General features: G+C 41.9%; 1 protein-coding gene across 1 annotated transcript in view; it reads right to left on the reverse strand.

Moving 5' to 3' along the window:
* LOC117294628 (protein FAM178B-like) overlaps positions 1–24,517 on the reverse strand; it is a 199,369-nt gene that overhangs the window by 50,312 nt on the left and 124,540 nt on the right. The window contains exons 9-10 of the mRNA XM_033777124.1: positions 10,361–10,504; positions 4,355–4,421 (exon numbers count right to left, since the gene is read on the reverse strand). Coding sequence (XP_033633015.1) covers positions 4,355–4,421; positions 10,361–10,504 — 211 coding nt within the window. The remainder of the gene's footprint in view (positions 1–4,354; positions 4,422–10,360; positions 10,505–24,517) is intronic.

The following is a 24,517-nucleotide window of genomic DNA, read 5'->3' on the forward strand; positions in this document are numbered from 1 at the left end:
AAGCTTCCACTTCAGAGTCACTTTGTCATCAGCTGCCTTTCAAAGTGAACAGGCTGTGTGAATTTTAGGCTCACACAATTAAACAATTTGTCGTTCTTGGAAGACTCTTCTACAATTTGCTGCATCTTATTGCTTATGTCACTGGAGTGAGTTTAATTTCTGGAAGCCTCTTTGGTGATCTGGAAAAGTTGATTTTCAAGTGTAAACTTGCGCCGTGACCGGGGTTTCCACACAATTTTTTGCCGCCAGAGTGCAGTTTCTTAGTCAGGCATTACACTTGTGTGAGAAGAACGACAATTTCCAAATTTGAATTCTGGATTCAACCCATGATTATTAGTCAACTCATCATTCATCATCATCATAATCACCATTAATCGTCATAGGCTGCTGCCCAATGATGCAACAACCGCCCACTTCTCCTTGGTTGTGTGGCTGGTGCAGGAGTGATTTTACCTCGCTGTAGGCAGCCGCAGTTAGTTCAGCCATGCTGAGGCCACTCCACCTGGTGAGTCCGTCGTTCCAGCGGAGTTTTGGTCTTCCAACCCTGCGACGGAGTCCAAGTGGGGTTCCATCAAGCACTGCTGCAGCAAGACCACCCTGGCGTACTGCATGACCAAGCCAAGCGGCGCATGACCAAGCCAAGCAGCTTTTTGTTCCCTGATTGTGTTGGCAGAGAGACACCACCTGTTGCCGATCAGTGCTTTCAGGGTTTCATTGGTGACAAACTCATCATTCAACAGAAAATATTGACAACCATCGAGTTGTACTACCAGCTGGCTAGACGATTGAAGAGCTTCTTTCATACATCGTTCCGGTTGAAGGAGCGACCAGTATACGCCGGCCGGCCGGCCGGCCGGCCGGCTGGCTGGCTGGCTGGCTGGCTGGCTGGCTGGCTGGCTGGCTGGCTGGCTGGCTGGCTGGCTGGCTGGCTGGCTGGCTGGCTGGCTGGCTGGCTGGCTGGCTGGCTGGCTGGCTGGCTGGCTGGCTGGCTGGCTGGCTGGCTGGCTGGCTGGCTGGCTGGCTGGCTGGCTGGCTGGCTGGCTGGCTGGCTGGCTGGCTGGCTGGCTGGCTGGCTGGCTGGCTGGCTGGCTGGCTGGCTGGCTGGCTGGCTGGCTGGCTGGCTGGCTGGCTGGCTGGCTGGCTGGCTGGCTGGCTGGCTGGCTGGCTGGCTGGCTGGCTGGCTGGCTGGCTGGCTGGCTGGCTGGCTGGCTGGCTGGCTGGCTGGCTGGCTGGCTGGCTGGCTGGCTGGCTGGCTGGCTGGCTGGCTGGCTGGCTGGCTGGCTGGCTGGCTGGCTGGCTGGCTGGCTGGCTGGCTGGCTGGCTGGCTGGCTGGCTGGCTGGCTGGCTGGCTGGCTGGCTTGTTTGTTTGTTTGTTTGTTTGTTTAAACCATCAGGAAAAGCCATTAACAACTACTGGTGCTCTTCTTCATACTCTTCTAAGGGATTCACCTTGTCCCTAAAAACTCTTAGTGCACGCTGGTGTTGGCGACCATGACGATGGCGAAATTCTCTCTGAAGTAGTGGCACTTCTTTCAGACACAGCATAAATTCACTTCCGCCAACCGTTTGAGAAAGTACAAAATTACAGTTTGGCGCCCCCTACTGTCCCTCTATTGGTTCTTTCTGTCTGTGGTCACGCCAGTGGTCGATTTCACTGATGCGTTTTGGTCATCGCAAACGCCGAAATCGATCGCTAAATCTAAAATCCATCGCAACTTAGCGATGGATTTTTAGCCGACGATTTCACTAAAACTTAACGATGAATATACTCGTCGCAAAGCTTTATTTAGCGATGACAATCTTGCGATGACATGTTAGTGGTCGCAAAGTAAAAGTTCATCGCAAACTTATAATACATTGCACCATTATGTGCTTATAGTTATAGCGGTGTACGTTTTGACATATAAATTGCCCGTGATTTAGAGTAAAATGAGTGACCCCAAAAACATTGATGCGTCTTATCTTTTGGTGCGCCTTGTCTGCTGACGATTGATTTTTGTTTGATGATCACTGCGTGAAATAAAAAATACCTTCATGTCCAGTTCAAATCAACGATCTTTGTGCGAAGAATCCTTACTCAATAATGCGGTCAAAGAAGGCTATTCAGACACTGAGACCGTATTTTTGTTCGAACAATGCCGCAATCCCCCAGCAGTCCAATTATGCCAACAATGCTGCAACGTGTTTTTTCCCCATGACCGCGCTTTCATTCCACCAATGCGGCAATGCGTCTAGCTTTCGGTCTAACAGACGTTGGCGGTGTACAAACGTTTTTCTGTGTGGCCGGGTATTCGTTCCGAAAACGATTGACAGTCAATAACTTCATACAAACGTCATTCACCCAACAGCTATTATATTGTGTGGTAAACTTTGAGGGTTTTTATTGTAGAGAACAACGATCTCTGAAGTGTGCTTTAGGCTGAACGTATTTTAAAAGGATGGGGTAATAATTTATTTTTGTATTTGCCTCTTTTTAGACCTTTGTGGTTGATAAGTGCTTTGGGAACATAACTGTCATCTTTGGTAGGACAAGAGTTTTATATTATTGTTACAATAAACGTTCAAATCGTATTAATATTTGTTGCCTCTTTTTAGACGTTAGGATATGATTTGTATTTGTTTGTAAGGCCAAATAAAATAAAACACCACTAGCCAAAAAAATTAGGGACGAAAACACATTTTATTTTATTGAATTATTTTATTGCTTCAAAACTTCGGGTAGGAACGGTTGTTAAAATCATGTTTGCCCTTGCATGAAACTTGCCTGTAAAATCAACGATGTCCAAGTTCAGACTCAAACATCTCTCAAAATTACACAGAAAATTTGCCCCAAAACGCAACCGTTTCGAGGTCTGTAAATTTAATCACACAACACAAAAGCAGATATCACGCCTATAGTCATTGTTACTGTGCGTGTGATAATAAATACAAGAAACATTGAACGCTAAAAGGCGTTTTTGGAACAATGTAATAGCGTGAGGTTAAATGCCCTCTATTGTTAAAATATGCAAACCAGCAATAAACGCATAGAGACAAGACTCGACGTGTCTGGGCATGCTTGGGATCCGCACAGTCACGTGTGAATTTCAGCGCATTTCCAGGCAGCGCAAATGCGAGGGCGTAGCGCAACCCGTCGGCGAACATCGCTCAATACGGTGTCCACATGTCCCCAACATCTGTTGTGCAATCTCGAGATTGAGCAGCGCAATCCACAGTGTACATGTGCATATTAATGTGCATGCAGCGACATCCCGGCCGACACGCTCAACCATCTGTCATTGCAATGTATCTGTATCAGCAAGGATCCTCGTTGTGGGACATCGGATGTCCAAGGAGGCATTGTGTTCATGTTGCAAATAAAATTAACTTCAGACAGTGCGTGGGCCATGGCTTATGCCCGCTGATTGGGCCGGACTCTATGTTATTAACAATATACAGCGTTGGCTGATTAAATGAAGGTCGGTATACGTAGGTTCTCAAAGGCAACAAATTACGTCTTTGTGTCAATGTACCGACACTGGGTGGCGCCAGGTGTTCTTTTGTGTGCGGTTAAACATGCGCCTTGTGCGGCAGTGCGCCTTGTCTGCTGACGTTTGAATTTTTTTGGGTCATTTTAGCGTCCTGCGCCTTGTCCGCCGAGCGTCTTATCCGCAGGAAAATACGGTAACAGTTTGTTAAAAAATGCATATGGTTAGAAAGATGATTCAAAAGTAGAACACAATGATCCACACAAATTTGCCTTGAAAGTGCGTGGTTTGCTGACCGTGTTAGTCGACGGAGTAAAAGGAAAACCACGCAATTTCGAGTGATACTTGTGTGGATCATTATATTCTACTTTTAAAATATCTTTCTAATCATATACATTTTATAACAAACGGTTACAAACGCTTTGCAAAGACCACCTCGACCAATCCAAGGCAACGTGTTCCTTTAACAAATGTGGGAGTGGGATTGGGTTAATCTTATTATATTTTATCTGGGAAGGTCATAAAACTTTCTAAGGTCGGCGTGATTTTCTACGAATGGTGGGGTAACTGGAAACACACATTTTATTTTGTTTGGACTAATGAGTAATGACAGAACCAAATGTAAGGGACTGCAGACAGCATCAAGGAGAGAGATAAAAGGCCTTGTGACAATGCAGTATAATCTGGCTTTATAAACACTTGGCTGGAATGTGATAAAGTTCATATGTTCATCGTGCCTTTATGAGCAGGGCTACCATAACTACAGGGACTCCTTGAATCAGTTGCCTAGAATTAGCAATCCTCAGTGTCTCACTAAGCATGATTCCTTCCTAATTGTTGGATATAAGCTGAACTATGACATTCAAAAGATTGCAGTTTGTACTTACTCAACAACTCTGATGGTAAAATGCTCTTGAAAAATTGTAGGTGGCAACAAAGTATCCATCTTTGCTCCTAAAGAAAGAAATAACAAAATTCAGGCTGGTTCATTGCACGCACACGTACATGTAGAGTTGTTAAGAGTTTATCCTAATACATGCATCTGCTTATCCAAACGGCTAACTTTATATATAACTATGTTTACTATTATAGATTTACTGACATTTTGCCTTATTCCGTAGTACATGTTACTGTCGATATATCTCATGGAAGAATGGAAATACAAGTGTATTTGAATTGAACTGATTTCTTTCAGGAAAATGCGGAAGCATAAATGGGGCCGCATGTGAGCCATGCAGCATAAGCTTCCGAGGAGTGCTTTGAATGTTTAAAGTCGTCCCCCAAGGTCTGGTAGACAACGCTCGGGACAAAGTCGATCAACTTTGGGAAGCGAGTCATGTAATAACTTAAATTGGGAACGTTCGTACATGCCCCTATATTATAAAGTGTTGTGTCATTTGCTGCTCTATCAAAAACTTCATGGGCATGTAAATGTTGTGTCCTTTGCAGCCAACATTGGGCTCGATGGGGACCATTATGGGTGTGGCCAAAATACGGGGGGGCCGTCTTCACATGTTATATGTAACATCATTAAATAAACCAAATTTGGATGTCAGAATCATGCAATATTATAAGTGCAAGACGTCAAGGCATATCGAAGTTTGCGAATCTATCGGCATCTACAAAACACGTCAATTAAATGCCGAGGGTATAGCAGGGTACATTTACAAATCAGTTGCAGAGAAGATTCAAATAAACGCCTTTTCCTAATTTATTTCGCAACATTAAGAGCAAACTAATCTAGCAAATCATAAATTAATCTAGAGGAAATAAAGAGGTGTGTAAAGCTCAGCTGAAACAAAAAAAGGAAGGTGATAATATAATCAATTATTGGCAGTTATATTTGGCGTGCTCCTAAGAACACTGATTTGACGACAAGTAAAACAAAAACTTTTATTTTAAAGCGAGATTGAAATACATTTTTTAATGAAAGATAATATATTTCATATAAATATTTGTAATAGTATAAGTATACATAAAATAAAAAACACAAGACCGCCGGACTTGTTCGTCAGAAAGTTTACTGGACCGAAGCTAAAATCACTGGCCTCAGGCCTGCGGTCCAGCGTGAATTCGGAGCCTTGGACATGGGTCCAACATGGTAAAAGCTTGGCTTGCTTGGATGTGGGCGTATATGTTACCTAGCGGATGGGGCGTTCGACCTGTATATTTGGCAGAGATGAAGTCGGGCCACAATAATGGCAGTCGGACCATCACTCAAGTAGAATAATTTATAGGCAGATATCTGCAACGGTTACACAAGTACATTAAACTTGTTGGATCAAATTCAAATTCAGACATGATCAAAGAAGAATTGTAATACACATATTTAAGCTTAATTTGCATACAGTGAGGTTTTGCCACCATCGGGCCGGTTTCACAGTAGCGTACAATGAAACTTTGAAAACCTGTGTATAACATTTTTTTGTTTTCCTTGCATCCTTCTTATCCATTCCACAGGGACAGTTGTAACAGAGGAAAAACACTGGACTTCGAATTCTACGCTCCAAATCGTTTCATCCCATATCTAAACCTAAATGTAATAATAATAATAATAATGCACAGCTTTTACATAGTGTTTCATACAAAAAGCCTCAAAGCGCTGTACAAGTAAAACAACAATACAAAAAACCAATAATACAAATCAACATAATTAAAAATAAGCATATACACAAAAAGCAGCAGAAAACAACAGAGAACTAATTGTACAAATATGTTTTGAGCAGTGATTTGAATTGATTAGCAGTTTGGGCAGTTTTTATGTGGTTTGGCAGAGAGTTCAAATTTCATGGCTCTGCTTATCGTAAGCACAGAATCGGCAAGTGTATTTCACGGGTAAGCGGCGAATTTGGGCTTCTGCGCGTGCATACTACACTTTGTTAGGCATTCTACGCTTACAAGGCTAGCGCAGAAATTCGGCACTTGCACGTAAGCGGGGAATCGTGATCGTAAGCGCAGAATTCGGCGGTAAGCAGAGCCATGAAATTGGGCCCAGGTGATGAGTGTGCGAAAGAGCGATGACCGTATGTCTTTGTACGTGTGACTGGTGTTTGTAGTTGTGATGAAGAGGCAGATCGAAGAGCTCAAGATGGTTTGTGAGTGTAAATGAGTTCTTGAAGATACTCAGGTGAAGATCCATTGATGCACTTATATGTCATAAGAAGCGGCTTGAATTGGATTCGTTTACTGACTGGTAACCAGTGAAGTGATCTGAGTATTGGTGTGATGTGATGCCGGGATGGTGTACGAGTGATGAGTCTGGCAGCAGAGTTCTGAATTCGCTGAAGTTTTGAAATTAGTGATTCCGGTAGACAGTGCAGAAGGCTGTTGCAAAAATCAAGGCGACAAGAAACAAAAGCATGAACAAGTATTTCAGTTGTTTCTTGATCAATTGATTTCTGGATTTGTCGGATCGTGGAGAGCTAGAGGATGAGCAGCAGATGTTGTTGATGTGAGTGTGAATTTTGAGATTTGGAATAAAAACACTGATTCCAAGATTGCGAGCACCACTGATGACAGGTTTTTATGAGAGATTCACCAATGCGGATACTTGTAATGGGTGAATGTTGTCTAAACTGGGAGGTTACATGGACTACTTCGGTCTTGGAGTCGTTTAGTTTAAGTCGGTTTGCTGTGGACCGTGACTTGATATGCAAGAGACAGGACTCCATCCTCTCTATAGCATGGTCGCTGAGCTTCAGTTGTGGTTGTGTACAGTTGAATGTCATCCGCGTAAACCATACATTTAATGCCGTAGGATGCGATGATGTCCTCAAGAGGTGATGTGTACAAGGTGAAACACATGGAACCCAGGACAGTACCCTGTGACAATCCGGTATTGACAAGACAAAAGGGCAAGAAGGCATGATTGATGTTGACAGATTGATGACGCTTAGAGAAATATGATGAGAACCAGTTCAATGCAAGATCCTTGATGCCATAATTCTGCTCCAGAGGGTGGAGAATGACGTTGTGATTGATAGTGTCAAACGCTGCCGAATAGTCAAGGAGTACGAGAATTGACTCCTCGCCGTTGTCGGCGGCGAGAAGCAAGTCATTGTAGACTCAGAGAAGTGCAGTCTCTACACTGCTATGTACGTTTGCAATAGGCGGATTGAAGTTTGGTAGTCAGAGAACGTGTGGCCATGTGACTCCGAATCGTGCAGCCACTGCCCGTTCAATGGTGTTCGCTAAGAATTTCAAGTTAGCGATTGGCCTGTAATTGCTGAAGACGTCGGTGTCAGCAGACTGTTTTTTGATCAGCGGTGTAATATGAGCAGATTTAAGTGCATCAGGGAAAATACCCCTTTGTAAACTCATGTTGATGATCTTGGTTATCGCTGGAGTGAGTTCATTTATACAGGATTTGATCAGCCAAGTTGGTATTGAATCGAGTTTACAGAATTTGGGTTGTGTCTCCATGACGAGTTTCTTGACGGAGATCTCAGACAAGGGATGAAACTGGTCAAACACAGAATATGGCTCTGGATCAGTAACAATGTTTACAGGTGAGCTGTCAAGTGCATGTCTTAGAGCCTGGATCTTTGAGGCAAAAGAGTCAGCAAATTGACAACATAACTCTGCCGAGTTCGAACCGGAAGGCAAGATTTTCGATGAAAACGAGTTCATCCTATTCACCATTTGAAACAGCTGTTTTGAGTTGCAAGTGTCGAATTGTAGCTTGTGGTAATTGTTCTTTGCAGATGTGGTGAGTTTACTGTAGCGTGAGCTCTGTTCCTTGGAGATTTGTCTGTGAATCTCCAGTTTGGAAGACTTCCAGCGTCGCTCATGACGCCGTAGCTCCCGTTTTAAACTATGAACATCGTCGTTCAACCAGGGTGCATGAGGGAGAGCTGTTACAGTGCGCTGACGTAACGGTGCATGGCGATCAGGGTCTGCTCATATTGCCCAACTAAACCCTCCAGGCTGGATGAGGGGGACGCAAACAGTTCTGACTCTAAGATGTCATTATGGAAAGCTTCAATGTCAATGTCACAGAAATTACGCTTCTGGACATTCACTTTAACCGTGCCAGGTCGCCCAATATTTAACTGGCAGGTAACAGCGGCATGATCAGAGGGCAAGTATTGAGTAGTACAAATCGTGGATAACAAATTTGCAGTTAGTCTTGTGATAAGAAGGTCGAGAGTGTGCCCGGCACAATGTGTTGAACCAGATACTAATTGTTTCAGTCCGGCAGAGTCCAATAGATCACAGAATGATGATGCCTCTCTGTCAGACAGATTGTCAATGTGGAAGTTGAAATCACCGGCGAACAGAATATGATTAGGGTCACATGTAACATTTTTTTAAGTGGAGAATTCTTGCATGAAGAGTGGATATGTGGATTTCTTGTCGAATGACCGTTGGGGGTCTGTACACTACCAACAGTCGTAAGGGCGTGTTCAAACTTGTAGACAATGACAAATCGATGTACTCAAATGATGAAAACAAGCCAGTGTCATTTAAACGGACATTGATACTCTTTTTGCGGCACACTAGAACACCCCCACCAGTTCTGTTGTGACGATGGATATGGTGAAATTGGAAATTAGGAAGAGTGTTGTTGAGGTCAGCAATGACATGGCTGTCACGATGATCACCACGCAACCACGTCTCAGTGATTGCACAGATGTCGATACCGTTATTAATGATCAATTCACCGATATATGCTGTCTTTTGTTTGATTGAGCCAGTTCCAAAGAGCAAAACTAGTGGTTCCAGCATGGTGTTGTGGGGAACGTGGGATGGGTACGAGGTTGTTATGAACCACTTTGACTTGTCTTCTTTATTGTTCGATTGAAGGTGTTCAGGACTGGAATTAGTCTTGGTCGTTGCGTAGCTGGAGATCCATGTCCCCTACGGGTGGGTTTAGCAACACATATTCCAAGTTGTTTGAGTTTATGATAGACAGTAAGTGGAACTCTCCTTTTTACTGGGCTAAGGCTGAGTAGTTCTGCAGTGGTGTAGGACAGTAGCGGAGTCATCAATACGAAGACTGCCAGTAACAATAGAGTCAATCTTCGTGGTCTGGAACTCCCCATTACAAAGAATGGACGCACTGAAGCAACAGCAGTGTCAGCAGGTAGGAAGGTGGTCCATGGGAAACATAACCAGAAGTAGATTTGAAAATCCACGAAGTCACCAAAATATTTGATCACAAATGTAGAATGTTGGAAAAAACTGTCCTGTCGAATCTACAGCATTCAAGCACTATGCAGTTAGTATTTTTGTGAGAAGGTGAAATCGACAAGTAGTTTTGGGAGCAGCTGACGAGTGCAACAAGTAGTTTCGGGAGCAGCTGACGAGTGCAACCTATCTGGCGCTACATCAACTTTGTGCTAGAGTCTTGAGTCTTTATGTAGAGTCTTGAGCCCGCGAGTGAGCAGTGGTGCAAATAGGATACTTTGCTCTTTTGCCACAGCTAATTGCTTTAGGTCGGCATCCGACCACAGGGCTGCGAACAGTATCAAAATGCATGAACTGTTCGTACTCGATGGCTCTGCGCTCTTCTGCCACAGCTAACTACTTTAGGTCGGCATCCGGCCACAGGGCTACGCACAGTATCAAAATGCAAGAACTTTTCGTATTCAATGGCTCTGCGCTCTTTTGCCACAGCTAATTATTTTAGGTCAGCACCCGGCCATAGGGCTGCGAACAGAATCAAAATGCATGAACAGTTAGTATTCAATGGCTCTGCGCTCTTGTGCCACAGCTAATTACGTAAGGTCAGCACCCGGCCATAGGGCTGCGAACAGAATCAAAATGCAGGAACCGTTCGTATTCAATGGATCTGCGCTCTTGTACCTCAGCTTATTACTTAAGGTCAGCGTCAGGCCGGTAATTCTGTGTGAAATTAAATCAGATCTAAACAAAAATTCTTATTAAATTACCATAGTTCATGAAGACTTCCACAATGTCTTTAATTGTTGGAACCCACGGCTCGATGGTTGCATGTAAATGTGAAAACAAGTTCATTGTTGACCACATCATATCAAAGATAGTGCCAGCGATCATCATTCCTTCATGGATGGACACTAGAAAATAAAATCACAAAATACCTCTATTTTAGATACCAATTGCAGAAAGGATGTAATCCAAAGCCCTGCAATGTACTGTGTGCAGACTGGGTTGCCACTGGTTTGGGCTGGTATACTGTGTACAGACTGGGTTGCCACTGGTTTGGGCTGGTATACTGTGTACAGACTGGGTTGCCACTGGTTTGGGCTGGTATACTGTGTACAGACTGGGTTGCCACTGGTTTGGGCTGGTATACTGTGTACAGACTGGGTTGCCACTGGTTTGGGCTGGTATACTGTGTACAGACTGGGTTGCCACTGGTTTGGGCTGGTATACTGTGTACAGACTGGGTTGCCACTGGTTTGGGCTGGTATACTGTGTACAGACTGGGTTGCCACTGGTTTGGGCTGGTATACTGTGTACAGACTGGGTTGCCACTGGTTTGGGCTGGTATACTGTGTACAGACTGGGTTGCCACTGGTTTGGGCTGGTATACTGTGTACAGACTGGGTTGCCACTGGTTTGGGCTGGTATACTGTTGTTGTAATGTGCGATTGCACCACTCAGGATTATGCAATAAACCAGTCAGGCGTGACCGGGGCGTGCACCAAGCACCACGCAAGCCCTGGCCACGCCAGTCGTATTCCTGAAACCAACCTGTCTGCTTGTGTGTCTCTAAGAGCTCCTCTAAACCCCCAGGCTTCAGAGCGGTGCGACTCACCTATCCGGTAAATATCCGAATGTTGCTATATAATAGCACCATTCACAACATTGGCAACGAGTATAAATTGTTGCGTGCAATTAGAAAAAAAATCTTCTAGAAATTTACTAAAACTAATAAACTCCTTGTCCAAATTTGACGAAGAGAAACGTACTAAAATTCATAAACTCCTTGTCTAAATTCGACGAGGATAAATTCGTATTTTGCAACTTCATCAGTACACATGACTGTAGCTATACAGAACCAGCCGCAAGTAATTCCAAACCCCCGCGAGTTCGGAACGGGTACCCGCGAGTAAACTGCGTGGCAGGTACGGGGACCCCCGCACCCCCGCGGGTATTTTGCGGGGACGGAACTGGGTCCACGCGAGCGGTGGTACTTGCGAGTGGCAAGTTTTGCGGGGCCAAACAAGGTCCCCGCAACAAGTCTAGTAATAACTTCACGCATGGGTTAGCATGAATACCTTCAATGATAATAGGGAAGGCGGCCTGAATAATTGTACACAAAAGAATTTGAAGAATGTCCGTTTCCGTCTTTTAATAATGCCGGCATTCGAGTTGGGGTACATTTTTTTACAAGTTAAGAATGTCCGACCTCCCCTCCTTGTTTATTTTTGCCGTCCTGGGACAATGAACAATTATTTTTAATGGTAAAATGGCCGCTGTATTCCAACTGATAATATTGCTGGTATTCGAGTTGGGGAACATTTTTTTTAAGGTTAAGAATGTTGGACCTTGTTGTTATATTTTTGACAATTTTTTGTAATGGTAGAATGTCCGTTTCCGTCTTTTAATAGTGCCGGCATTCGAGTTTGGGATTTTTTTTACAAGCTAATAATGTCGACCTACCCTTTTTGCATTTAATGTTTTTCTTTTAAATGGTAGAATGTCCGTATTCTGTCTTTTAATATTGCCGGCATTCGAGTTGGGGAACATTTGTTTCGAGCTAATAAGGTCGGACCTACCCTCGTTAGTATATTTTTGTCGTTGTGGGAAAACGCATTTAATATTTTTCTTTTAAATGGTAGAATGTCCGTCTCCCGACATTTAATATTGCCGGCATTCGAGTTTGGGAACATTTGTTTACAAGCTAATAAGGTCGGACCTACCCTCGTTAGTATATTTTTGTCGTTGTGGGAAAATGCATTTAATATTTTTCTTTTAAATGGTAGAATGTCCGTCTTCCGACATTTAATATTGCCGGCATTCCAGTATTGGGGAACATTTTTTTACAAGTTCAAAATGTCGGACCTCCCCTCGTTGTTATATTTTTGCCGTTGTGGGACAATGCATTTAATGGTAGAATGTCCGTATTCCGTCTTTTAATATTGCCGGCATTCCAGTATTGGGGAACATTTTTCTCAAGCTAATAATGCCGAACCTACCCTCGTTGTTATATTTTTGCCGTTGTGGGAAAATGCATTTAATAATTTTCTTTTAAAAGGTAGAATGTCCGTTTTACGACTTTTAACATTGCCGGCATTCGAGTTGGGGAACATTTTTTTACAAGCTAATAATGTCGGACCTACCCTCATTGTTATATTTTTGCCGTTGTGGGAAAATGCATTTAATATTTTTCTTTAAAATGGTAGAATGTCCGTCTTCCGACTTTTAATATTGCCGGCATTCCAGTATTGGGGAACATTTTGTTTACAAGCTAATAATGTCGGACCTCCCCTCGTTGTTATATTTTTTGCCGTTGTGGGAAAATGCAATTAATGTTTTTCTTTTAAAATGGTAGAATGTCCGTCTTCCGACTTTTAATATTGCCGGCATTCCAGTATTGGGGAACATTTTGTTTACAAGCTAATAATGTCGGACCTCCCCTCGTTGTTGGATTTTTTGCCGTTGTGGGAAAATGCAATTAATGTTTTTCTTTTAAAAGGTAGAATGTCCGTTTCCGTCTTAATATTGCGGGCATTCGAGTTGGGGAACATTTTTTTACACGTTCAGAATGTGGGACCTCCCCTCGTTGTTATATTTTTGCCGTTGTGGGAAAATGCATTTAATATTTTTCTTTTAAATGGTAGAATGTCCGTATTCCGTCTTTTAATATTGCCCGCATTCCAGTATTGGGGAACATTTTTAACAAGCTAATAATGCCGAACCTACCCTCGTTGTTATATTTTTGCCGTTGTGGGAAAATGCATTTAATATTTTTCTTTTAAAAGGTAGAATGTCCGTATTCCGACTTTTATTGTTTTAATATTGCCGGCATTCGAGTTGGGGAACATTTTTTTACAAGCTAATAATGTCGGACCTATACCATCGTTGTTATATTTTGCCGTTGTGGGAAAATGCATTTAATAATTTTCTTTTGAATGGTAGAATGTCCGTCTTCCGACTTTTAACATTGCCGGCATTCGAGTTGGGGAACATATTTTTACAAGCTAATAATGTCGGACCTATACCATCTTTGTTATATTTTGCCGTTGTGGGAAAATGCATTTAATAATTTTCTTTTGAATGGTAGAATGTCCGTCTTCCGACTTTTAACATTGCCGGCATTCGAGTTTGGGAACATTTTTTTACAGGCTAATAATGTCGGACCCACCCTCGTTGTTATATTTTTGCCGTTGTGGGAAAATGCATTTAATATTTTTCTTTTAAAAGGTAGAATGTCCGTATTCAGACTTTTAACATTGCCGGCATTCGAGTTTGGGAACATTTTTTTACAGGCTAATAATGTCGGACCTATCCTCGTTGTTATATTTTTGCCGTTGTGGGAAAATGCATTTAATATTTTTTTTTTAAATGGAAGAATGTCCGTCTTCCGACTTTTAATATTGCCCGCATTCCAGTATTGGGGAACATTTTGTTTACAAGCTAATAATGTCGGACCTAGTTATATTTTTGCCGTTGTGGGAAAATGCATTTACATGATATTTTTCTTTTAAATTGTAGAATGTCCGTATTCCGACTTTTAATATTGCCCGTATTCCAGTATTGGGGAACATTTGTGTACAAGTTAAGAATGTCGGACATCCCCTCTTTGTTTTTTTGTTGCCGTTGTATGACAGATAAAGATGTTTCCAAGATTTGGGACATTTTTTAAATTTGAACATATTCAGAACATTGACAGATGTGTATATTTTCAGTGAATTTTCTCTACAGAATCAGGGAGGGTTGGCAGTTATGCCATGTATCGAATGCTTCCTTTTCTCTGCCCTTTCTCTGTAAATAATATGGGTTGCTTTTTATGTCTTATTGAAAACAGTGAGGCATGACAACAAGCATGATGTTGCTGGGGAATGCTTGCAACCAGTAGCAGGAAGTGTCCCATAAAACCTTTATATTGTGTCTTCCTTTACAACGCCAGACCATGGCCAGACACAGCAAGTGCATCGCAGACAATGCACACCAGGAGCTGTTTAGTGAGGTGTAGGTCGGCCATTGTTTGGCAATGTTGAAAATGTTTACACCTAAAATGACGAGTCAGCCATGGAGGTAGAAGAGTCAGCTAATCCGCAACGGAGGTGCGAACGCACCTTTATTGTGAAGACGTTTTTGTTGTTGGGGTGGGGGTCGTTCTATTACATAGAAGAAAATGAGCACCAACTACATGTAAAGGTCACTCAACTTTTGCGTTTGGATGGAAACATCAATTCAGACATTATAAAGATGTTTATTCTGGGTGCGCTTCCAATCCAAAACAGCGAGGTTTTTATAAAGTATAGGACCCAAAAGAAGTAAAAATAAAAAGCAACGATCCGACCCGAGGAACAATCGAAAAATTGTATACATAAAACAGTCACGACCACTCCAGAATCCTGTACATGCTCTCGTCATGCCCCTTGTAGTCAGTTCATGGTTCTTTGAATTATTTTCGAAGATGTACATGTACCAACACGAATTTGAAAACAGTTCCTTTTGTATAAATTCGTTATAAAAAATATCGCGAAAGAGGGTAGATCTGGTATTTGCCAATTTATTTTGATTGAGAATTTAGATCAAATTTTAAGCAGCCTTTTTGCCAGATTCTAGAAGTCTACAGGCTTTTATCATTTTGTTTAATTTTTGTTTTACCTTTGATGACCCAATTTTGTGCTTTACAGTAAACGTTTGTATTTTGTTGACCCAGTAAAGTCAATAAACAATGTCGGCATCAAGAGCTATATACGGTATCAGTTAAATCATGGAGGTAGAATAATACCTCTTAATGGTTAAATGTATTTTATTACCTATCCCCCTTTCCAGAAAATAAGTAAATATAGATCTTCTTTGGTAAAATTTGCAATTCAGTAATCCATGTTGCAAAAATGTTGAAGAGGTTAAGTTGCCGGTAGTTGCCATCATATTTTTACTGAACAGAAAGTGTTTGTTAAAATATTTATATTATTCAAAGTTTGTTCGAATTTGCTTTGTTCTTTAATCTGATTAACAATAAATACACATTAGGAAGGATAACCCTGTAATATTCATTATATTCAAAACTTTTTTTGTAAAACGTTTTCCACATCCCGATGTTTACCCGTTGTCGTCGGGTACAACAACAACCGCAGCCCACAACAACCGCAGCCCGGTCACCCGACCTAACAAGTTTTTTTTAAAGCAAATTACCGACAAACTTGTATTATTATCATTTTTTTTGCCGGTCTTCTTTTCGTTTTTTTTATGGGCCAAGTTCAATTACACCTCTATATAAAAATAGAAAAGAGGAAGGTTTTAATGAGTTTTTTAAAAGTCTATATAGGAGGGGATCTCTGATGTGGATAGGGAGTTAATTATATTTTGTAAAATCCTCTAAAGTTATCGATCAATCATACAACATAACATGCATATTATTTCATAATCACAGTTCCAAAATGTAAAATTCTAGAACAACTGCTACCAACAAAGCAAAATTAACATGTTTCAACTAGTGACAAACAATTGCACATTGTATGTTACATTTGCATAGGGGATAAAGAATAATAATTTTGTTTTTTACCACTAATACACCGATTAGTACGGTACTTTCCCGAGTCCTGCAAAAAAACACTGGCTTTTAATTTAAAAGTTTATTAAGGCAAGGCCAACAAAACCTTGCTCCAACCATGGAGATGGAAATAAACGAGACCATCTACCAAAAGAAAAACCAGAATGCTAACAACGAGGGGAGGTCCGACATTCTTAACGTGTAAAATAATGTTCCCCAACTGGAATGCCGGCAATATTAAATGATGGAATACGGACATACTACCTTAAAAGAAAACTGTTTAAGTAAATTTTCCCACAACGGCAAAAATATAACAACGAGGGGAGGTCCGACATTTTGAAATTGTAAAAATAATTCCCCAACTCGAATGCCGGCAATATTAAAAGACGGATTATGGACATTCTACCTTAAAAGAAAAATGTTAAAGTAAATTTTCCCACAACGGCAAAAAATTTAACAACGAGGTGAGGTCCGACATTTTGAACTTGTAAAAAAAAAATTCCCCAACTCGAATGCCGGCAATATTAAAAGACGGATTATGGACATTCTACCTGAAAAGAAAAATGTTTAAGTAAATTTTCCCACAACGGCAAAAAATATAAGAACGAGGGGAGGTCCGACATTTTTAACTTGTAAACAAATGTTCCCGACTTGAATGCCGGCAGTATTAAAAGACGGAATACGGACATTTTTAAATCCGTTTTCCCACAACGGCAAAGATATAACGAGGGGATGTCCGACATTTTTAACTTGTAAAAAATGTTCCCGAACTGAAATGCCAGCAATATTAAAAGATGGAATACGGACATTCTACACTAAAAGAAAAATGTTTATGTAAATTTTCCCACAACGGCAGAAATATAACAACGAGGGGAGGTCCGACATTTTGAGCGTGTAAAATAAAGTTCCCCAACTGGAATGCCGGCAATATTAAAAGATGGAATTCTACCTTAAAAGAAAACTGGATGGCAATATTAAAAAATTCAGTGTCGAAACCAAATGGTTGCGTAAAAAAAATTATACAATGCTGGAAAGTTTCGAAATGGCATAAATTAAAAAGACGAGTAGGCCTATGGATATTCTTTTCTTACAAACTAATTGTTTTGTAAGTAATATACAATTGTCCCACAACCACAAGTTATTAAAAAGATGGAAGTTATATTAGAGAATGGAGGAATGATTGCAATACAATCATGCCAAGCTCGTTCCCACGGGTCAGGAATCCACACTCAGTCATGTTTTATGTAAACGCTGGCAACGAGTGTGAGGAATAAGGGGAAATCCCAGACTGAGCAATATTTGGAGAAACACGAGCATGATGTCACGGACCCTCATTGGACAACACTTTCGGTTGCCAGTTTTCATGAATGAAGTGAACGGGATCAAATCGTTGAATCATTTGACTGGTTGGCCTATAAATATTGTGTAGGCACCTGGTGGATACAATTGCAAGGACAACATAATAATAATATAATAATATCGAAGTCTTATATAGCGCACGTATCTACCAAACAAGGTACACAAGGCGCTGAGTATATACAAACTTTCAGAAAGATAGATTATTGCAGTGATGAATTCTGAGACCCAAATACTTAGCACCTTGTAAGGGTTTACAAGGTGCTACGGCGCATTTAGCAGCCACAACCAGGAACACCGGGGCGAACCCCTTCTCTTTTCGATAAGTGCACTGGGTTCTTTTACATGCGTTACACAACACATGGGATCAACGGCTTTACGTCCCATCCGAAGGACGAAGCAATGGTTAAGTGTCTTGCTCAAGGACACAGTGTCACGGCTGGGGATTCGAACCCACACTCTGCTAATCAGAAACACCAGAGTTTGAATTCGGTGCTCTTAACCGCTCGGCCACGACACTAACATTAACTGTAAATCTCCAGAAAAAGAAAAGCTGGGAAGGTGCTGAGAACATCGTCTCAACATGTGCTGTGCTGTGCCAAACATCATTTTTGTAAAGAAAATATGAATTTGTAAGAGTGGAAATAAAGACACAAGACACAGGTGTGGTATTTTATTTACTCTTAATAGTGAAATATACCGTTGAATTTTTTTTAGTGAGGTGTGTACTCCATGGAATAAACCTCCAAACGAACGGCAGCATTATTTTTCATGGGTATACAGCACTCGCTATTGTATTCAACACAACAGCTTTATGCATCAGTGATTGCCAAACAAAGGCCCCCGTTGAGCCCACGAAGCCGTTTGCGGGTTGCGGGGGCCATTTGCGAGGCCCCGCAAATCTCTTGCGTGGTCCCCGTTAATTTTCTCGTGGGCCCCCTCACCCCCGCGGGTATTTTGCGGGGGTCCCCGCCACGTACTCGTTGCCCCTCGCGGGTTACCCTCGGGGGCTTGGAATTACTTGCGGCTGGTGCTGTAGGTCTCTATTATTCTTATTGTTAATATATTTGTTTGAGATTGTATAAATTTACTAAAGTCTGCTATAACCCATTTAAGCGGCGCGCCTTTCTAAAATAAAAGAGCTGGCGTTTTACAAAAAGTGTGTGTTTTTTTTACTACCAAAACGATTTACTGCTATTCAGGTCAAGCTGTCGTGCATCACTCCTGGCAGTAACAAGCGAGTGATACGGTGCAAAACCATTTCTGAATTATAGCAGACTTCGACATATTTGTAAATTAATATTATTTGTATTTAAGTACCCCCGCCATGGCCACCGATATAAACAAAGCATCTGTTAAACAGTTAACTACATTACCGGGCATTGGGGCAAAGTTTGCCGAGATAGTTGTCTCGATCAGGTCTAAGAAGGGGAATGTGATTATTGATGACTTTAAAGAATTCCCTGCACTTCAAACTAAACTGAACGAGCTTAATGAAAAGGGTTTGATTTTAATCGATTACATCGCAAATCTCTCATCAGATCTCCCAACTAACGGTTCTGGTAATACTGACCTACCAACAAAACAAATGGAATCAAAGGACCCTATATACCTTCTGATTAAACAAGTGGGTGAATTGGGGAAAATCATGCAAGAAAACACTCTAGCGATAACGGGAGCCATTAGTGACCATAAAATTCAGTCCCAGCAGTCCGAAATTCACTTGGCAAATCTAATATAGGGTGACACAATGCCTCATGGTGCGACCGCGCAAATTAAGATTCCCGCTGTACAGCGTGAGTTGCTAGATACAAAACCCTAAATTAGCGCGCCACCCAGCCACATTCCTACTGCCCAGTCCGTTACAATTGAGCAAACAGGCGATGCCATTATAGACGCTAATCTAAAGGTGATTAAGGAAAAAGCCCCACCCCTCCCGGCGCATCTATTGAATCCTGCAACAAAGGCGAATTCCAAGACCAAAGCAAAGCCTAGCATTTCTAATCCGGTAACAATGGCAACCACTGACAATAGCAACAGTATAACTGCCAGTCAACAACCAATTGCTTATGGGTCTGACTCGATCCCGGCGTTCGCTAGTATGAGCCAGCCCAAGAGCCAGTCGATCCAAAAGATCACTGCATATGATGGAAGTACAGACTTTCATGCATTTACAGCTAAGTTCGAAGTCATTGCTCAGTGTTGTCAGTGGAACGAACAACATAAATTGCTTAATTTAGTTGGCACGTTAACTGACAAGGCACTCGATTGTTATGCATGGCAAGAGCCAGAAGTAAGAAACAATTATGCACTTGTTAAGTCCAAGCTGCTGAATATGTTCGGAAAAATGAAAGACACTATGATTCATAGAGCCGAGCTGGGATCATTAAGACAATGAGAGTTTGAGACAATTGAAGAATTTGGGCAGCGCGTAAGGCAGGTAGCAACGCGCGCTTTCCCGAATGCACAAAGGTACAGAAGTATTTGAAGTCATTGCGCGAGAAGCTTTCTTAAAGGGGTGCGCTGACAATAATGCAGCAGAACTTGCTCTATTACGTGACCCACAGACATTGAACCAAGCCATCCAATATACCCTATCGGCGACACATAATCACAAGCTCCTATCGAGAGCGAGCAAGCCTAGAGTAAGAAACGTATCATTTGGCAAATTACCTTTGAAAACTCACGAAAGTGTACAACAAATACAAGTTAATAAGGCTGGGAAGGACAAAATAGACATTAAGATAGACTGGTCAGACTTCAACGAAAATATGCAACAAGTTCTGGCAAACCTAAAGACTTTCAATAGGGCTATGAATAACTCTTCTCCTGAACCCTACTAAAATGTAAATAACCCGCGTAGGGACGCATCACCAAATCGGGGATACTATCAGGGGAATGCATATGTACCACAGCCAAAAAACCGCAGTCCAAACCCTTCCCCACCTAACTCACCATCTAGACTTCGTTGCTACTGTAGTAATCAGTCAAAACTACTTTAGAAGGATGTCTAATAAAACTCACCACTTAATATCTGCACACCAGGACGGAGAAAAGTCGAGGTCCTGAAAACGCCGACTGTAGCACGGTACTATGAACACCAATTCCAATCCACAGAATACAAAAATAGTGTTCACAAAGTTCACAATGACTAAACAGTTTGACGGAGAAACGAAGACGAATTGAATCATACAACTGACGAACAAAACTGCTGTACATACGCTGGCAATTGCTGAGTAGAACGAACGCGCAAAATGGAGAACTAGTAAAACATGTGCAACTCAGTCCTAGCAAAAACTACATGTGGTCTCAGCTGTACATGTACATGTAACTCTTTGAGATTGTCCACCATGATCTAATTAAACTTTGCAGCAGCAAAGAAATTCCACTTTGGCTCCGTAGAGCTCGAAACAAGTTCTTTTTGGTTAGCAGTTTGGTAGAGAAGGAATCCGTAGAAGACGAGGTTGGTCTACATTCCCTTTTCCAAGCAAATAGTAGTACATGTACCACTGACGCGGCGTTTGCTGCTCAGGTGGAACCCCAAGTTGAGCATGTTGCCACAGAGAATATGGCACTTGCTAAAAAGGTTGACCCTGACGCGGCGTTTGCTGCTCAGGTGGAACCCCAAATTGAGCATGTTGCCACAGAGAATATGGCACTTGCTGAAAAGGTTGACCCCCTAATTAGGCACACCACAAAGAGTGGTAGACCAGTTAAACCAACCAATAAGGTTTAGAGATGAGTTTTAAACGTTAAGATGAGTCTTAACACTTCAAAAAATTGAATGTTATCGTGAATTTTGTATTTGAAATAAAAGCAATGTAAAGACAATGCCCCCTTTAACACCTTACTTTTCCAGCTCAGCAGAATAATATAGCATGATGGAGGAAATGAACTTCGTTCCTGACTATGACGAGCATCCATCCGAAGCCGAACCAGTGTCATGAAGGCTAGCGAGGACCCACTCGCCGTTGTTGCAGTCACCCCGGAGGAACAACGACCAGAGGAACAACGACCAGAGCCTCATAATAAAGGCAAAGTTTATAAATCCACATGTTTCCACCCAGGGTGTGGGTTTAAGACAAATAAAATGAAACGCCATGTTGTGCGTCAGCACATCTGCAATGGCCCATGGTGGTTTTTACTACCATTACTGTCTTGTTGGGTTTGTCGAAAGTGGGAAATAGTGAACCACTGCCGAATACATGGCCCATTCGACACTAACAGGCATCTCCCACAATTGGCACATCTTGTCGACGGGTTTATTTATCACATTTGTAATGCCCTGCACGTTGTCTCCTCGGAAGATCTTCTTCAATTTATCTGTTGTCGGGAACGTGGCGACAGAATCGCCGAGTTTAGCGCCGAAGAAATTGAAGTATGGGATGCCTACGACAACTTTATTTGTCTGCCAAAGCTTCACAACAGGTGCATTATATCTCCATCGCGTTTATCATCAGTCTTCCACTGGCAAACACTGCAACAACTACTCTCACTGGTCCCCCCACCACCACTGGAGTTGCCTTTCCCTCAGGAGTCACCCCTTCCACCAGATCTCCAACTAGCGGTGTGCCCCCCCATCAACAACGCAGTCATCTATTTCTCGAGAGCCACCCCTTCCTCAGGTGTCTCCCGTTCTTCCTCAAGTACCGGAGTCTCCATTGTTTTACGTTGATGCCCATTGTCACGTTGATCGACTCCTATATAGAGCGTAAAATAGGGGCACCCTCACTGAATTCCTGACAGAGAAGGAGATCGACACTTCCAACTTCCGGGGGTGCATTGCCAATTTCTGCGATGAGGAGACCTTGGCGGACGAGAAACGTTGGAGAGAGTTGGTCGACGACAAGTTTGTCTTTGCTGCGGTAGGGTTTCATCCTAAACATGCCCGCCACTTCTCTTTGGACACAGATCGGATAATCCGGCGTTCGCTGCAACATCCGAAGGCCTGTGCCCTGGGAGAAGTGGGATTAGATTATTCGGGGGGTCATGAAAGGTTTAAATCCATCCAACAGTCCGTCTTCCGGCGACTTCTGAAGCTAGCTGTAGAGCTCAACAAACCTGTGATAATCCACTGCCGAGATGCGGAGGACGACTGCTTACAGATCGTTACAGAAGTTCTCCCTCTGCAGTGGAAGATACATCTTCACTGCTACACCAATAACTGGAAGAACGGCCAAAATTGGTTTCCAAACCTGTGCATTGGCCTAACACCCCTAATCACCTGGAACGTACCGGAGCTAGTAGAGGTAGCAAGGATGATCCCCCTCGACCGTCCCCCTCACCATACTTCTTGCCGCGTTGGTCACCGCCCAGCTTAACCTTCAGCACGCCGACAATGGCGGAAATCTACGGTCAAGAGGTCGCCCGGATCCGAGGACTGCGCGTGGAAGAGGTGCTAAGCCAGTGCTACACTAATACTGCCGGCTTTTTGGTGTAAATTTTGGTTAAATATTTTGGTTAGTTAATATCTCTTTATGTCTTGATTCTTGTTGGTTTTTAGCAAACACATGGGAAAAGTACCCGATATTTTTTGTATAAAATATGGCATGTTTCATGTATAAACGACTTGAAAAAACAGTTGTTATTGTTATAAAAAATAAACTCCTTCCAAAAAGAAAGGGGATCTTTTTTTCATTGACAAAAGCAATTTACAAGCTATCAGGAGAAAACGAGTCTTAAAACAAAGCTTTCTTTGGGAACAACTTGTAAGGTTTCGTAGAGAAAAACAGTTTCTAATATCAAAAGAGTTTTCTTTGGAAATAGCACTTACAAGTCTTAAAAAAGCTTTCTTTAGAAACAATTTGTACAGGCTTCGTTTAGAAAAACAGTTTCTAGTGTCAAAAGAGTTTTCATTGGAAATAGCACTTACAAGTTTTTTCAAGAGAAAAAGAAGAAGGAAAAAAAAAAAACTTTCTTGGAAACAACTTATAAGGTGTTTTATTTGTTTTTCTTAAAAAAAAAAAAAAAAAAGTTCTCAGAAGTTATTGTTTAAAAGTTTTTAAGAGACAATTGTGGTATATACATATGCATATATCTGGATTTTATTTTGGAAAAAAAAAAAAAAAAAGAGTTCTCATTTAGAAGTTTTCAAGAGAAAATTGTTGTATATATATGTGCATACATCTTTTTTCTTTAGCAGGTTTGTCTCTCAAGGCTCAGATTATGATACATTTGAAAATGGTATTTGCTGAGAAGTGTTATGGACTGTGATGCTAAGGATGATTATTACCCGTCAATTTTTTTTCATTTGTAATTTTGTAGAACAACCATCCCAGTTCAGAGTTCTGATTTAAAGTTTCATTTTCCAGGCTAAAAAAGAAAACAGCAAAAATTGAGTGGCAGAGTTTGAGGTTTAACGAAGATGTAAATAATGGCTGTAAATAATAGAGGGAGAAGAAGGAAAATAATAACTGAGCTGAAAAGCAAACCGACCCCAGCGGCTTTATTTACGGTCTACCAAGATTGGTTAGATTATAAACAACAATTTTATGTATAAGGTTATCTAACTCATCCCTCCTGCTTTCTTTAATGTTGCAGAGTTTTACTTTTTGACTTGCTAAGATCTAACTCATCCCTCCTGCTTTCTTTAATGTTGCAGAGTTTTACTTTTTGACTTGCTTAGTTGGAATTTTGTATGTTCATTTACTCGCTGTGTAAATAGTAATAAGCATTCGCACTTAAACCAAAAAAATAAAACGGGAAGGAATGTTGTAATGTGCGATTGCACCACTCAGGATTATGCAATAAACCAGTCAGGCGTGACCGGGGCGTGCACCAAGCACCACACAAGCCCTGGCCACGCCAGTCGTATTCCTGAAACCAACCTGTCTGCTTGTGTGTCTCTAAGAGCTCCTCCAAACCCCCAGGCTTCAGAGCGGTGCGACTCACCTATCCGGTAAATATCCGAATGTTGCTATATAATAGCACCATTCACAACACTGTGTACAGACTTGGTTGCCACTGGTTTGGGCTGGTATACTGTGTACAGACTGGGTTGCCACTGGTTTGGGCTGGTATACTGTGTACAGACTGG

This window comes from Asterias rubens, chromosome 9 (genome assembly GCF_902459465.1).
Source record: "Asterias rubens chromosome 9, eAstRub1.3, whole genome shotgun sequence".
NCBI classification, from domain to species: Eukaryota; Metazoa; Echinodermata; class Asteroidea; order Forcipulatida; family Asteriidae; genus Asterias; species Asterias rubens.